Consider the following 17,714-nt stretch of genomic DNA (forward strand, 5'->3'; position numbering starts at 1 on the left):
ATTATTAAACAGGCAAAAGATTGACCTACTTAACAATTGATTGAGCTATAAAGTATGTATTTTTCAGCTAGTTTGCCATTTAAACCTGCCATGGGGGATTTTGGGGGTAAAACAAACAGAAAATTATTTTCTGTATTTTATGGTTAAAATTATTTTTAAGTTTTATATTTTGTCTTCTTTTATTATATAATACATATCACATTTGTACTGTGGTATACTTTTGTATTCATTTTAATAAATTATAGTATTGTGTTGTTGTAATATATATTAGGCCTATACTGCATAGCTACTATAGTATGTTAGTAGTATGCTATACTAATGAATTGCTAAGTTGTAGTTTATACTATAGTATACTAGTATTTGCTATGGTAAAGCACTTTTCTAACACTAAAACATTATCTAAAAACCTTAATATAATAAATACTGAAGTACCGCAGTGTTTTTCATTCGGGATAAACATAAACATCATTATGGAATACATTACCATACATTAAAAAGAAAAACAAATTTACGTAGGAAGAAGAAAAGCATAACATAACATTTAAACTATATCTTATAAATAAACTTTCGTAATGCAACAAAAGTTTGACATTCCTGTTATTTCTATTGTGTAGAATTTGTATTTTTATATATAAGCATCTGGCCTACAGACGGCTCTTGGGTGGGGCGTGAACTCTAATGATGCTCATAATGATAGAGTTTGACTGTCAGCAAAGCAGCTGCGTTCATTTGACAGCTATCAGATGGACTAAACCTGATGCACAGCGTGAAGTTCGCCGCTGCGATCGAGTAGCAGGAGTGTACGGGATGTTTCATTTGTGAAGTTTATGTCCGCTATTTTTCTTTCTTTGGGGATTTCTGTCAGTATTGCCTAAGTCAAGACATTGGGCAATATGAAAATATTACCAGTCATATTATGCGAACAGGATATATGCAATTTCCCTTAGATGCGAATCAATGCAAAAACATCTCCGTTTGAGGAACTTCATGCACTACAGCTCGATCATCTCGAAGAAGTCAAGCCGGACGATGCGCGATTTGAGATAGATAAAGGCTTTAAACTTGCACTATGCCTTCCTTACACCATGGCGCTATTTTTATCGGCGTGTTTCTTATAGTTACCGGTGGCTCCACCGCTTTTCTAACTAACAATCAAAGTAGGCTGCAGGCGTTCAGTATGTGCTGCGTGGTGCTCGGGGCGGTGATGCTGATATTGGGACTCTTCTGGGCTATGAATGGAAAGAGAAACCCAGTACCTTACAATGAAGAGTACAGCCACGACTACAGCCAAGTCCTGTTTACTCCACCACCTGGAAACCGCTTCCCTGAATCTCAGTCTGTTTTTCTGCACGGGTAAGTCAATTTGGGCTATAAAAGTGAACAATTGCAGCAATAAATATTTGCGTCTCTAATAAAACTAAATCAGCGGAGAAAAAAATGAAACAATAGAGATAAGTTTTTTATTTACGCATCTGGCAGACTTGCAATGCATAATTCAATCTTTATTTTATCAATATGTGCAAACACAGTTGTCAGCAAGTTTTTCAGAGTTGAGCTAAAGGAGAATCTTTAATTTTTGAGGGTAGTCAACAAAATGTTATGGGGCAGCTGCCAGCATCCTAAGAGCTGCTAAGCATCCATTAGATGAATAAAACATGATGCATACATTTTCATGCATGCAGCAATATCCCTTATACGAATTACAACCCTAAATGCAACTGAGAGGAATAACCGCTGTGATAATTTTACTTTTCCATCCATATCCCTTCGGATTTGCACCGTCGTTTTTTCTCCTTTCCTTTCTTTCCTAACCTCAGATGCCATTAAAAATCACTTAGTGGAGAAGTCTAACAACTGCGGCCACTCAGTTGCGCTCTGCTCCACTGTTATTTGATACTAAAGAGTTTTTTTATGCCCTCTGGTGGTCAATGTCCCATTAATCTATCCCCAGTCCTACTTGTCATAGTCTACAACCTTAATCTAAAACAAAAAGACTCACTTTAGAATGTAAAATATTTTATATGCTTTTTAGTTTTATACTTAAAAGTGTTTGTACTTAAAGGCCTTTGCAGAGGCGAGGAGTGTACGGTGAGGATTTGGACTATCCCCCAATGGAGCCAACGTGCTTCAGCCCGACCAGTCGGGGTCGCCCACCACATTGGGACATGGAACCACCTCCACCTTATGAGGTTGCCATCAAAACCACCACAAGCTCCACGCATCTGAGGCGCAGCCTCTCGGACTCACACCTGCTGACTGAACCGCTCTTCGGACGCTCACGGGAGATCAGTTTTGAGGTTTAATGTTAAGAAGCTGGGGAGCTCATTTTTGTTAAACTCACCAAACAAAAACAGATGATCCACAGGTTTTCAAGCAGGCGTTCTGATCTTAAACCTGTGTTTACAGACTGAATGTAGGATTTTTGTCAAATTAAATGCATATAAAACTGGTATGGTCGCACTTTGGAAACAAGCGATCAATTTCTTCTCATTTGAAAGCAACAGCATTCTGGAATGATTTAGGGGAATTTAAATGGTTAACCATGCAGTTTAAGAGTGTTCGAATGACAGTGGTTAGATACAATAGCCAGGATACTCTGGCAACCACCTTTAGGGGAGACCTTGGATGGTTGTAACATTTTTGACATTTCTGTGTGTATTTTGATGTTCTGGTAACTCAGAACTTTAAACCAGTTACAAGTGTTTGCTATTAAATGATCTAGCTGTTATCTTTGCAGAACAAATAGGCTAAAAAATGCTAGTTTCAAAAAAGAGGAGTACATTTATGCATTTGGCAAATGCTTTTATCCAAAGTGACTTACAGTTTATTACAAGGTATACATTTTTATTAGTATGAACTGTATGTTTTCTGGGTTCGAACCCATGACCTTTTGCACTAGGCTACTAACGCAATGCTTTACCACTGACTTATACAGGATTAAAACGTTAAAATTCACGGCAGGGACCTTTTAGTTGTAACATTAAAATATTCACCAGGGTGATATGTAACAATGATTATGAAATAAGGATTATGACAAAAATAGATTTCATTTTACACTGACTTTAACATAAGTAGTGTGTGCGGATGAATAATTGAAAAATAATAATAATAATAAAATGGGCAAAGCCTACTTTGTTACTGCGATAGTAATTTTGGCCACAATTATTGCATGTTTCATTGATTTTACAACTGACCCAGTGTCTTGTAGCCATGAGCTCACCTTACAGCTAACAGGCAAAACATTAGCGCTAACAACTTGCATGAAAAATATCTACACAGACACACAACCAAAAATATTTAGCTTTAATGAATTTGACTACAAAGCAGGTATTGCCATAACAAAAATAAGTTACTTTTCTACCTCAAAATTAGTTTTTCCCATCTAAAATGTGTCTGCCACAGGACTTTCCTATGTGTGAATTTGAAATAAGGACTAAACATATGTGAAGTGCATGTGGTGATTTGTAAATTGCTCCTGATAAATAGGACAAATTGGAAGTGTTGCAACTGACCCATGTTACAACCATCCCCGGTCTCCCCTATTTATTACTAAAACTGTCATGTGCATGGTATTTACACCCTTCTGTTACTGTATAGATTCAAAATGGGTTAGATCAGTGACATTGAAAAGTGTTTTTGTTGTATTTATTTATTTTCGAGACTCTCAGGGTGAACCAATATGTTTACTATATTGAATATTTTTACTGCACATAAGCACATGATCATTACAGACCCTGGTTACTTCAGAGATGATACCATAGAGATTAATAAGGCAAATATTGTGGTGCACAATAATGGGAACCCATTTCTGCTGAGAAAACCACACAGCTTTAGTGCATTATTGTGTTTAATGGGGATCTAATGTTCTGCTGATATAGTTTGGAACGCTATTAAAACATGACATTCACAGACGCCACTTCCTCTGACTCAACCATTATAATGATATTCATCTTTTAGTAAGGGCACTTCTGGGTATTCCATCATTACATGCTTTGCCCATATATGGTATGTTTACTTTAAACTGCAAAGACAATGAATCTACTGAGGGCTGTTTGTATCAGTTTTGTCGGCATGCTAGAATGTTTATTTTAGATGTTGTATTTTGTTTTTTTATTTAAGAAAAGAATAAATCAAACTCACTTTTCTAGTTGTTTAAGATGTGTCATTAAATGGTAAACATTACAGCTTGGATGAACTAATGGATGACCTACAGTAAAAATTAAACAGGTGGAGCTTTATATTTGCCATCAGTGATCAAAGTGAGGTAAAATTAACATTATTCTCTATTGTCTTACACTCGGTCAAGAGAGAAAACAAGTAATGTCAACACATTTTGAATTCTACAGAGTCTGTATTTAGAAATTCAGGTTCATTTAACACAGGGGTCTTCACTATTTTTTCATGGGAGCCACACTGATAGGTCAAAGTCAATAGGAGAGCCACATTTACAGCAAAGTATCAAAAATGACATCCATGTCTGCTTATCAATCTGTCATCACTGAACATATGCAATGCAATAAATACAAAAGGGCAAATCTTTCTTTATCTTTTTAACTTTTAAGATATTTCCCTTAATGACAAAACAGGATTTCCTTAAAGTCGGCATGAAATTAAAATAATTTTGTACCGAGCCCCTAAGGTGACATTGGAGTAAAAAAAATCTAAAGTTTAGTTTCATGTGTTTACATGAAACTTTCATGTGCTCACGCGAAACCCACATGTGCAGATTTTTTTTTACGTTTATATGTCGTGCTCACGTGAAACTTTTGCGTGCGTGCGTGCGTGCATGCGTGCGGTAATATGGTATGGCAGGTGGGTGGGGCCTGGGAGAAGATCGTTGCGATTAGCAATTAGCAACATGACCCAACCTTAAACGATCCAATCAGATCTCGATTGACAAATTCAAATCCGGCCCTATCTTATTTCATTACAGAAGCCAGTTTCACTCAGATATATGTCAACACTGGGAAAATAAGACAATCGCTATACTTCTGTTTCATGGTGAATAAAAAAAGCATTCTTATAATGTGCGTATGCAGTGCCCCCCGAACCACTAGGGGGCCACCTTTATCTTAATTTTATGCGGCACGGCACAGAATGATTGGAGAGTGACATTCGAGGGGCAACCTTCCGATCTCTCTGCAGTTAAAATCATTTCCGTATTGGCTACATCAATTCATCAACTGGCCGCTAGAGGCTGGCTCCAAAAGGTTTGGACCCCCTTGTTAAAATGCACACCTTTAGAGCAGAAAAAATATGATTACAGCCTGGTGCAAAAATTGTTTTTGGTCTGTATAGCTAATTTTGCCATTCATGACAACTGTGAGGGGGTGAATTGTTTTGTAACTCATCCATTTCAATTATATTAAGTCTTAAAGTTTTGCATAATTAAGGGCATGGCCACTTGAATGACGGTTGAACAGCCACTGCTGTCACTAGAGTCGAGCTAGGCGGGTATGGTTTCAGCAACCAGTCACTTCAGCTTCATCCACGTCCCGCCTCTTTACCCATTTTCGGATATTCGCAAGTGATGCGCGGCCAAGATGGCGACGGCAGGCACCGCCTACTATTGGCTTCAAAAACGATCTTCAGAAACTTGTGGTTGACGTCACGAACACTATACGTCCATCTTTTTTTACAGCCTATGGTGACATTACTGTCCCGCGAGAGCAATTCAAAAGCATTATGGTTGCATAACAAGCAGTCTGATCTCACAGTACTTTGATGTCATATGACAACCGCTCTGTGCAAACGCTGCATGCAGATGAACACATTTATCGACGTGCGTTTTGATATAATTTTTTTGTATGGTTTTCTAACAAAGTTAGCGTCCGGAGAAGAAAAGACAGAAAAGGCGCATGCCTGCATGATCATATCATATTATTTACTGCCATGCGAGCCACAAATTAAAGATTCCCGACTATAATAATCAAAGTGATAAATTTAAATTGTGATTTACTGTTTCTATAAAATCTTCTTTTTCAAACATAATTTAAAGAACATTCTGTGAATATAACTTTGATATCTTTAATATAGACTGAGGCCATGTTAGAGATTGTCAGAATCATGTGAAACTTTGATGGTCCAAATGTCATAATTAAATTGAGACTTTTGTCTGGATTTCACAGACAGGGTCACAAATGTTAGCACTCAGACACAAATGTTAGTATCAGGTTTGCAGGAAACTCAATGAGAACTGTAGCCATGATAAACATTAACCAAAGCTACTATTTCTACATATAATCTTTTTATTTATTTATTTGTGTAGATAGAATAAAGTGACAAAACACTCTTGTTTAATGTTTCACTTGCACACTCATGTTTCGAGTAGGACTGTAACTTCGATTGGGTAAAAAACTTTATTTGCATATTAATGATGTCAATGGAGAAGGTTCTAAACTCATGAATATTAAAAGAGGTATACGCCAAGAAAATGTATGATTGGTTGCCTGGTACATTAGTATTGATTAGCATTGGGTTAACCCAGCGCAGGGTTAACGCCCCCCACGAAGGCGGCGCTGCTTCTTCACAAGCGGTTATTAAAGGGTTAAATGTGGTGCGAAATCTATTCAACAATTTTTAAACAGGCTTTGAAAAGATGATGTTTGCAAATAACATTCACAATTAGGTATTATTATGAATTATTTCCAAACAACTGACATGGTGTTGAAAATCTCAGCACGAGAGTCCCACCAGAATCCAGTTCGGCTCCACCACGCCCAGCCAATAATACTGCGTGATTTCTTATCGCCAAAGCGGCATTAACCTCCGCCCATAAACTTAACCACTTCCTCTTCACGTTTACATGCATAAACCCCAACAGATGGCATATCTGGCAACACTAATGCCAATGGGATTGGGAAGCGATGCTTAATTCATCTCGCGCTTTGAGGAAATGTCTTACCGAGTCGGCGTTTCCATGCCGAAGTGAAGCGTGTACAGGATATGTTTACCCCTTGACACAAGAAGAGCTGGTGTCTTTTTTTATTGAAATGATTTAAATGTACTTAATGAGAAGAAAGCGAAGCGTTTACTGTCATCCACTGATGGTCAACATCATCGTCACAACATACGCACTCGACAAGGTATGCATTACATTAACATGCGAACAAACATTTATGCAACAGGCTATTTACTTATGGTATGGTGTTGTTTACATTACAATTGAGTCCTATAAATGCATTAAGATTATACAAAAAAGTTAATAGTTAAATCACGGTTACCACAAAATAACCGTGGACGTGCTACCATGGTTAATGAAGTAAAACCATGGTTTTGCCAACGCTAATCAGTACACCCCAAAACTAGTATCGCAGCAAGAAAGAGTCTATCAAAACACTGCAAATGTGTATATTGCAATATGCATATGACAATGGTTTGCAATAACTGGATAAAAAGTTATAAATAGTCTATATGTTTTAGGTAGATGCAAATAGCACAGAGACGTGCAAGACAGAGACAATGTTACTTTCTTTTTCCTAGAAAGATCGTGAGACATGTTTCACTTTTTAAACATATTTTAATATAATTTAAATAAATTTTACAAATTTAAAATTGTTATATTGCATATAATTTACCTCATTATTAAGCACATATTACATGTATTTTCTCCATGCAGCCCTATATAGTAAACAGCATCTTTTCAATGGGTTTAAATGCATTTATCTTTTGTTTTTAATATTGATAAACTCTTACCAGTTCCATTCTGTCTATGCAGTACTTTTGTTTGTTTACCCATGCTAAACTTAGGGAAATCAATGTCTAGTTCAATTTCTGTATGTTCATTACATTACAGGAGTTGTGATGCATGACCCGGGGTGTAGGGTCATCTGCAGTGTCTTCCTGGAAATTTCAGGGATGTGAGTCAACACCAGCGCTGGACTGGCTTTTGTGCCACAACATCAAAAAAACATACTTGCCTACTCTGATACGCACGATGCACACGCCTGGTGATACAACCGTGGTGGACATGTGTTTCCAACACAGATGGCAGGTTTTGTTGGGGGTCTTACTAGTGATAGCTGGCATTGTGGTGCTTACTATGCTTACTATGTTCGAGCTGTCATCAATTATTGTCACCGGCCTAGCCATTGTGTGCCTGGGTCTCTCCATTCTTATGCGTGCATTGTGCATGGTCATTAAATGCGGTGATGTACCTGTGACAGGTCACGTTCTGTATCCCCCTCGAACGGGGACCCGCTACACCTATCATCAAGCCATTGCAGTGCAGAGGTAAGACTCAAATATTTTGCACACATTTTAGATGCAGATAAGGGTTAAAAAAATCTAAGAGTTGTACTCAAACAGGAAAAGACAGTGTTTATAGAAGCAGTACACAGATGATAGTCAGTACTGAGGTACAGATGGAGGATGAATCAAAGTCGGGCATCTGGTGGATCTCCAAACTAAAATCCTCTAATAAAAATGGTAACCATAATCACATTATTGCATGTTTCTCAAGGAAGATGTTGTCTGTGAGTGATGCCTGCAGATCTCTAAGATGTTGTGGTGGTTGCCTGGTCATTGCTATCTGGTTGCTAAGGTGTTTAAGTGTTTATGTGTGTTCCTCCGCAGCTGCTGGGATGTTCTGCTTGGTTATGACATTTATAAATGGTTGCTTGCTGGCCTGAGTTTAAAGAGCTCATCCCTCTGTATAATTTACTTATCCTGAGACACGGTCCTGTTATCTCCTTCACTTTATATTAAGCTTGCAGAACTCGTCTTATCCAACAAGATCAAATAATGAGTTTAACACTAAAGTACTGAGCTGATTGTTGAAAAGATAAATATCAAATAAAAATTTCTGGTAAATAATGCACGATTGGTGGTTTTGTATACAGTTAGTTATCTCGGCTCAGAAGCAGCTCTGTCTCTTCTCATTTCACTTTCAGTTTACAAGCCAACGTTAAGCTAAGGAAACAAATTTCTGATTAGAAAAGTAGGTCACCAGTAGGGCTGGACCAGAAAATTCGAATATTCGAATATTCGTTCGGTGGGTTGACATTCGATTTTCAGTTTTGAGATTCGAATATATATATATAAATATTTTTCAGCGTTAATGCAGAGCTTTTGCCAAGCAGGAAGTGCGCTTCACACTCCCGCTCTGTAGGTGGCGCAGAGAGACCAACATCCATAGCCAACAGCCATCAAACTCCACCAGTAGAAGAAGAGATCGCCTCGAACGGAAAGCGCGCTTCCTGCTTTGGCATTCACGCTAATAGTGTTGTAAATAACGTTCAGTTTCTTGCAAAAACTGATTGATTTGCTTCACAAGACGTCAATATGTCACACGGAGATATGGGGGATTACTTTTGTATTGGATATAAATGCTTTAGCTCTTAAAGTGTGCGGATCGGTTGACTTGCATGACGGAGCACTGGGGTTCCTGCAAAATATCTTCATTATTGTTCTGATGAAAAAAACATATTGGATGGTGTAAGTGTTATAATAAATAAACTTGATTTTGAAAGTATGCTACCGTTTTATTACAGTTTGTTGAACTTCGTTCATTTATTTTCGTTGTTTTATTTAAATAGCCTACCCTACGTTGTCAGTAATTACTGTGCTGCTAAATTCTGATACGGGAATGTTTGTTTGTTAGACAAATGTTGTTAGAAAATAGGCTACCTTATTAAAAGTATTGGTCTTGTGTTTTGTTTCACTAATGCTGTTCTCGCATGATGCATGACAGGCACGCCGCTTCCGGCTTGCGCTGTTCTGTAGTATTTTTAAAGTTTATTAATTCTAGAAGTGTCACATGTCCATATTGCACGAAAAAAATGCACTACACTCCCTTGAGTTCGCAGCAACACATCCGCCACATAATAAAACTGTGGATAGACAGACACACACATACACAGACACACACACAGATTCCTGCCTTTATTAAAGAGAAAAAATATGTTCAGCCCCTCCTTCCGAAGCTTCGAATATTCGATTTTATTTCTACTAGAGCTTCGAAGCTCAAAAAATGGTATTCGGAACAGCCCTAGTCACCAGTGAAAACATGCTTGCAGGTTTAGATGGAGGACATGGCGAGTCTGTTGCTGTCACTTCTATTTACATTTTATATTTACTGTATTCGGACCGTAGGCTGAACGTCTGATGCATATGAAACACTTTTCTGGAAATGCTTCAGCAGATTTCGAATTTGGCCTCTGATTGTTTGAATTATACAGGAATTCTGGGAGATGTGTTTGTCGCGATCTTTAAAGGAAAACACCACCGTTTTTTTATATTTTACTATGTTGTTACCTCAACTTAGAAAATTTAATACATACCCATCTTTTTTTAATGCGTGCACTTAATCTTTGTACAGCGCGTCGTGAATGTGTTAGCATTTAGCCTAGCCCCATTCATTCCTTAGGATCCAAACAAGGATTAATTTAGAAACCACCAAACACTTCCATGTTTTCTCTATTTAAAGACTGTTACATGAGTAGTTACACGAATAATAATGGTGGCACAAAATAAAATGTGGCGATTTTTTAAGGGGATAAAAAATGAGGAATGAATCTATTGAAGGAATGAATGGGGCTAGGTTAAATGCTAACACATTCACGACACGCTGTGCAAAGATGCATTGAAAAAAGATAGGTATGTATTGATTCGTCTAAGTTGTGTTTTCCTTTAACGGTTCGTCTGGAAAGAACACAAAGCCATCTGATCAAAGAAGAAAGCTTTCCGTTTACATTGGTGACAATATGCTTTATCAATATCGAATAAACAATGCATGTTTTAAAGTATGCAAGGTGTCGTAACGTGTTTGCTATTGTTGCTATAAACTTTAGAGACATTCGTGAATGATGGTTGCACACCAGTCTGTTATGGTGGCCATATCTCCAAGCCCCTAAACATGACGCGGCACAAAGTGAAACGTGATTGATGCTTAACTTAATTTCATTAATAGCTCAGACAAAATCCTAATTGGCTCTGGATTGGTATGACGGTACACACACACCCCGCCCCCAAACTCCACCTATGATCTGTACCTATTGATACATATTACAGTAGGATCTTTATATAGGGTACTGCCCCAGTGACAGCTGGGGTTCATATTTTGACCTTTTTTTCTGACAGTGTACATATAAAAGTTTTTTTGTTGTTGTGAGTTGGGCATTTACATTGGGGGATTTTTGGATTGTGCTGCAGTGTTTTGCGCGAGTTTCCTGCCTCGAAGAATTTTCTCCTGAGAAAAGACCCTGGTAGTCTTACATGTGTTTCCTCTTGAATTTTAGAAGTGAACTCAACAATGTGTCAAACTCCTTTTAGATTTGCCAAGATTCAGAAGTTCACAGTGACTTCAATATGAACATTTTTCATTCAATTCTCCAGATTCTGTGCACAGCACTGTGTTAAAATACTCTTATTGCATGTCTAACATTTACTTTGCCTTCGCTTTATGAAACTAACCAGAAACTATTTAAAATTACTTTATTAAATTACACTTTTATTCTGTCATGTTATTAATGTTTAAAAAAAAAGTAAAGGCAAGCTAATGTCTACAGACTGAGTAAAGACTGAGCAGCTGTTGGGTGCCAGATGCTTTTAATGTTCCATGTCTGAGAGAAAAAGGGAGAAAGCAGCTATTTTAAATACATATTAGTACATTACAGTGCTCTAAGTTTGGATTAAAAGCTATTTATGAGGTATTTTGTTTGGATAATCATGCTTTAAAAGATCAGAGAGTCAAAGAGATTTGAACAGCTTATTTTGATTGCATGATGAGGAGTATAAACTTTAACAGAAGGCAGTCCGTGTTGTACACAAGCCCATAAGAATGAGAAGAGAGAACTTCAAAGGAAGGAAGAGGAGGTTTTCTTGCAACATGCTGAAGCTATCAAATCAGTGCCTAGAGGTCCCCCCTTTGTCCCCACCCCTTGTGTTTTAGCGACCAAAGTACAGTAGTTTTGAGGGAATGGTAAACACAGCTCACATTGCTGTCCTGTTTAAACTCTAAGCTGCATTTTTTTTACAATATCAAACTGAAAACAGAGTTCGAGAGAGAGCATGCAGGCTTTTATTAAGAATACACATATTTATAATCATTTACAATCATTCTCAGTAAAGTAACATTAGAAGTGCCACAATTCAAAGTTCCAGAAATGCTGAGTCCAAATTGATCTAGTAAAGAATTGTGGGTGAGACATTGCCAGATAATAGGTAGAAACTGGAGGACTCTCAACAATGCATTGTATATTGAGAAAAGAAGAGGTCCCAGCACTGAACCCTGGGGTACTCCTGTGAACAGTAGCTGTGACTTTGACACTTTGCTCTATAAATTACCCTTAAGGGTCTACTTGTGAGGTAAGACTCAAACCAGTAGGGACTGTGATAAATGTGATTCCCAAAGCAGAGAGGGTAAACAGGACATTTGGGTTGTTAACAGTATCTAGGCTGCAGAACTGTCCAACAAAATGAGGATGCAGGTGCTTTGATGAGCCACATAGCTTTGGCAGCGTATAGCAATGCAGACTGTCTACAAAGCTGAATGTCTACTTTTGAAACCAGACTGAAAACAAGTTGATCAAGTGTTTTGTCATGAATGAGAGAAGAGAAACTGGTTTTCAACTAGTGAAGTGTTTAGTGTTGTTTGTTAAACGTGGTTATCCAAACTTGTTCAAATGTGGTTGAGGAAAGGGAACAGGAAATTATATAGAGAGGATTAAGGAAAATGGAAGCGAGTTTCAATCCGCTGTCTTCCTTATGAGTACTACAAATCATGTTTTATTAAAAGTCTATGTATTTAGTTGTAGAATTAGATGAGTTAATTTTCCATTCCTAAAATTTTTTTCTATAATTCCAAAATCTGTGCATGGTACATAATTAGTACACATGTGTACAAATGTGACTGGTAAAGCATGTATTCATGAGTCATTGCTATTTCCTTTCCACAGAAGGTTGGACAGAATTCGCAGAGCTACGGAAGAGGATTGCAATGCAGTCCATTTGCCCCCACCATCTGTCACTAGAGACCCGCGCTTGCCTGGAACTCTCCCTCCCTGGCCAATGGAGCCCCCACCATCCTATGAGACTGTTATGAAGACCACTACAGCTATAGACCAAATATAATCGCCACAGTGGCTTTAGATATAACCACACGGAATGAAGGCAACGTCACCAGAAAACTGAACTTCAGATAGTTTTAAGGGATGAAGGAATTTTTGGGATTGAAGGTCATGGTACTTTATTTTGAAGTCTGCCTTGAAGCCTGGGAAGTGCCTTTATTCACAATTCACGTTTTTAATTTTTTCACTCACTAATATAATGGGCTAAAAGTTCAACGTGCCTTTACTTCAGAAAACAATTATACAAAAAGCTGCGAAAATTAAAATGGGAAACGCTATATTTTAAAAACATTTGCCACTTTTCTTGCTATTTAACAAATGAGTAACCCAGGGCATACCGTAGGACTACAGAATGTACAAAGACTGTATTTTTGAGATATTAAGTTACTGTAAACAAAACTTTACAGTAATATCTAAGAATGATTAGACATTTCCTAATAATAATAATAATAATATCTTATTTTTGGCATAATTATAATATAGTATTGGGCAAATGTGCCTTTTCTGCATGTCACATACACTGTTACCAAGAGGCCTACAAAGAACTATTTCTGTTGTGTGTATGGTATCATATCACATTGAATTACAGTATTATAACTTTATAAGTTTGTTTGTCAGTGAAATGCAATTTTGTACCCATATTTCATGCTAATATTTTACATCATATAAAGACCAATGAATTACCAAAAATCTACTGGGTATTTGTATTAAGTATATTACCAAACCAAAAGTCTTTGTGCGTTGCAATCTACATCTCATTTAAATGCCGATACTCCAGGAAGAAATGTTATGATTGCTCAAGCCACTGCAACTTTTGCCTGGGGGTAGGTCATCAGACCAAGGCCCATTACGGGTTCAATGATCCGGATCTTTGTTCCAAACTGGTCCTGCGTCCTGTCAGTCATTCATGACCTTCACCTCTATCGAGACACAGCCTTAAAGCGCCAACGCTCACAAAGGAGCTTTCCTCTGTTAACCAACGCTGGACCTCCACCCATGGCAGAGAACAAGCCGTACCGCTATGGGCTCATTGTTTTGGGGATGGCGCTGGTGGCGTTGGGTATGTTCATGATGTCTGTAGAGGAGCCACATGTGTTCGCCACGTTCTGTGCTATGGGAGTGCTGCTGATGGGCACAGGAACCGTCTGGTCCGTGTGTCAGTGTTACCCCAGGGTAAGGAGGGCTAGATGAATTACTCACCTGTATTTTAAGAAACAATGTATTGAGTTAAAGAACAAACTATTCACCGTCATTATTGTGTATGAGCATTTGAAACTTTATTTAGCGTAAAATTGACTTATTTTGTATAGCACTGTTAAATTTGTGATGCAAGTGTTTTTAAAATGAATGGTTCTTTAATGATTCCAACATAGATCCATTTTGGCTATATAATGTTACTTTGTTATAGGTCATTCAGACGAGTTTATTGGTTTCTGGGTTATTGGTTTACTAAAGGTTTTCTTGGTTGTCTGGTTCTCCTATGACATTCAGCTGTAAAACTCTTATTTGTTGTAATTCGACCCTTTAATGTTCAAAAATGGTGCTTGAATTGGTTAAGAGAGCGTTAAGTGTTGCATTCTGGGATGTCCTCTAGGTTACTCTTATACTACTGGAAAAGGAAGAGCTCTGTGCGAGTGAAAAACAGGATCCACTTGATGCTGAAAGCTTGGATGATAAAAGGTTTGAATAATGAATCTGTTTATAAAGTCTTAGTTTGCAGTGATTTCATAGTATACTGCAGTTATATTGAGCTACCTTTTTCTTGTATTTTGCTTTTTAAGAATGGATAAATCTGCCGCTGACCCATCCTTTCATATCTAACTCAATCTATTCTCTTTCTGTGTTACATAGGGTGAGTCTTTGGGTTTCTTTATTCAGAGGATCCATCAAGACTCATTACTTTCCAAGTCTAAAATCACTCTCTGTAACTAGATTACGCAGTTGGTTAATTGAATCTTAGCAGACAGAAAATGTCATCATGCTGTGTACGATAAGAAAATAAATTTGTTAGAAAAGAAAATAAATATTGATGAGAGAGAGCTATTTCAACAGCCACTTCTAAATCTAAGAAAACATACGGTGTGCCTAAAGAATGCATAGATTTATGTAAAAAAACCAGCCTTATAACTATAAATTATTATAATAAAGTTGTAATAACTTAAGCCCATTCAACTTTTTTTATTTTATTTATACAAACTCCAACAACAAGGGTTTTTTTATTACAGTGTGAGGTCATGTCAAAGATTGTATTCAATTTATAATCAAAGACTGAATCGAAGATGTTTATTTTTTTATTTTGCATACACTGTAAAAAACTGTAATTTTATGGAATTTTCCATTTTATTTGACAGATTTTCCAATTATTTTTTTTTAAATACAGTTAAAAATTAAATTTAATGTAATTAAATTCTGTAAAATTACAGAAATTTACACATTTACATAAAATCACATGAAAAATGTGTAAATTTGTGCCCTTGTGACTTAAACGTTAAACACATAAGCCTGAGATTTACTTTTCCTTTTACAGTGCAACAGAACCAGTAAGAGCTCCATTGGCTGGCTTCTGTGAGGATGAAAAAGTGGATATATCAGCAGATCTACAACTCCACACAGAGGACAAACACCACGAGTGTGCTGTCATTCTTCACACATCTAACAGAACCGTGACCTCCACCAGCAATCCACTGCCAGAGAGCAACATTTCAGGAAAGGACTCTAATAAAGAGATGTATTATGGGAAAGTAGAAGACTCATGTAAAACATCTGATTTGGATAGTGACTGATACTTTTTGGTTTGTAGTTATTAAAACATTTTTTTTTCGTAAATTAAAAAAAGAAATATTTAAATAAATTAATAAAACATGTTGACAGGGTTGAAGTTGTGTTAGTGTATACTTTATATATGAAGAGTTTGGTTCCAAAACAAGATAATGTTTTTGAATACAGCTAAGTAGCACAATAAAAACATAATAATAAACATGTTTTAACAAACAATTTAAAAACTGATTTTATCTCGTTTTGGAACCAAACTCTTCATATGCAGTTTATTGTTCAATAGTTTTTTTATATTAATAGGGATTTTATACTGCTTTAAAAACTGATTATTTATACATATTTTTGTCACAAATCTGACTTGGTCACATGCTTTTCCAAACTCAGGAAAATAAGTGTGGAAAGTTTAAACATTAGGTGATTAATGCATTGGTGACCTTGACTTTGTCACCATAAACACCAGAGGGCACAGAAACAGGAACAGTCTTGAATGTCAGACCTAGCAGTGTTATCTGTGTTTCTCCCAGCCAAAGAGAGAGAGAGAGAGAGTATATTAAATCAAACAGAACCTTGTACTGTAAACACAGCCATATATGGTATGTTTGTATTATTTTAAAGTTGCTTGTGATCATTGTTGAGCAAGAAAGGTGGTTAAGTGATGTAAAAACTTAACTAAACTTCTTGAAATACAGACTGAACAGTTACAATAATCCATCTTGCCCCCATCTTAAATCCTGTAAATGCATATGCACACATATGCTTTCAGTCTCTGTTAAAGAGCAATTATTTATCAAGGATATTACCCAGACCTCTGGAGCTACTGTATATACATATACACTACAGTACATACTATATACAAGTGTATATACATTTGCAGATTTACAGTTTATAAATGGATGTAGCATGTCATATTGCTCCCATGTATACTTGCACTTAAAAGTTTTTTTTTCTCAAACTGTGTTGGTTTTTTTTTTTTTTTTGCAGCTTTTGACTCTTAGGGGTGGTTTCCCGGACAGGGATTAGATTAAGTGGGATTAGTCCTAAACTAAAATAAATCTAAGAGCTTTCCAGACTGAAAACAACTTGCACTGTCATATCTGAACTCTTTCCCTGCCATTGATGAGTTATCTAGTCAATTAAGTGAAAACATTTGCATAAAAAAATGTGTTCCTGATGAGTTTGTATGTTAATCTGCAATACCGCACTTATCCAATTTATAAAAACTGAAGCAAACAAATTATTTACTAATTTTGAACTCTGTGTATGTTTTGATCATCATTCTGAATCTGATCTCTAATAAAATTCCTTCACAAAAATTCAATTATTTCAGCTTTTTGCTAAAAAAATATTTTTGAAGAAAAATACCCATATTTAAGAGGAAGAGAGAGAGATATTTAAACAGTAAAAAAATAGGGTCTGAAAAAGGCAGAGGGTCTGTTCTTTCATTTGATATATTTGTATGTTTATATATTTTTAGAAGAAAATTTTCCTGGAAGACATTTTGTGAAAATCACAAAAAATGCTGGCGGGCAACTTTACAAAAAAAGGCTGGTGGGGCATGAGTTAAAATACACCAGTGCCCTTTGTTTTGCCTCAAAATGCACACAAGTTATGTTTTAACGCATGTTTGTTAAAACTAGTTATATTTTCTAATAAAACTAAGGCCTAGTCCTGTGCGGGAAACCACCCCATTAACAGTATTGGCTAAAAGTTTGGGATCACTTGACTGAATTTGTTTCTTGATGTTAAATATATATATATATATATATATATATATATATATATATATATATATATATATATATATATATATATATATATATATATATATATATATATTTAAGTTATGCTAAAAATATAACAATAAGTAGATAA

The 17,714-nt window shown here is 36.5% G+C and overlaps 3 protein-coding genes across 3 annotated transcripts; all 3 read left to right on the forward strand.

The window, feature by feature from the left end:
* Positions 1-742: 742 nt before the first annotated feature.
* Positions 743-3,912, forward strand: LOC135738678 (uncharacterized). The gene is made up of 2 exons (XM_065256741.2): positions 743-1,353; positions 2,063-3,912. Exons 1-2 carry the CDS (start codon positions 1,070-1,072, stop codon positions 2,301-2,303), a joined length of 525 nt encoding a protein of 174 aa, XP_065112813.1. The 5' UTR covers positions 743-1,069; the 3' UTR covers positions 2,304-3,912.
* A 2,834-nt stretch (positions 3,913-6,746) lies between these two features.
* LOC135739049 (uncharacterized) lies at positions 6,747-13,739 on the forward strand. Its single transcript, XM_065257308.2, has 3 exons — positions 6,747-7,085; positions 7,796-8,232; positions 12,897-13,739. Exons 2-3 carry the CDS (start codon positions 7,808-7,810, stop codon positions 13,069-13,071), a joined length of 600 nt encoding a protein of 199 aa, XP_065113380.1. The 5' UTR covers positions 6,747-7,085; positions 7,796-7,807; the 3' UTR covers positions 13,072-13,739.
* A 186-nt stretch (positions 13,740-13,925) lies between these two features.
* On the forward strand, positions 13,926-17,061 carry bsnd (barttin CLCNK type accessory subunit beta). Its single transcript, XM_065257307.1, has 3 exons — positions 13,926-14,240; positions 14,662-14,747; positions 15,595-17,061. The coding sequence occupies exons 1-3, from the start codon at positions 13,926-13,928 to the stop codon at positions 15,848-15,850; spliced, it is 657 nt and encodes a 218-aa protein (XP_065113379.1). The 3' UTR covers positions 15,851-17,061.
* The last annotated feature ends 653 nt before the right edge of the window (positions 17,062-17,714 follow it).

Source organism: Paramisgurnus dabryanus, chromosome 12, assembly GCF_030506205.2.
Source record: "Paramisgurnus dabryanus chromosome 12, PD_genome_1.1, whole genome shotgun sequence".
Taxonomy (NCBI): Eukaryota; Metazoa; Chordata; class Actinopteri; order Cypriniformes; family Cobitidae; genus Paramisgurnus; species Paramisgurnus dabryanus.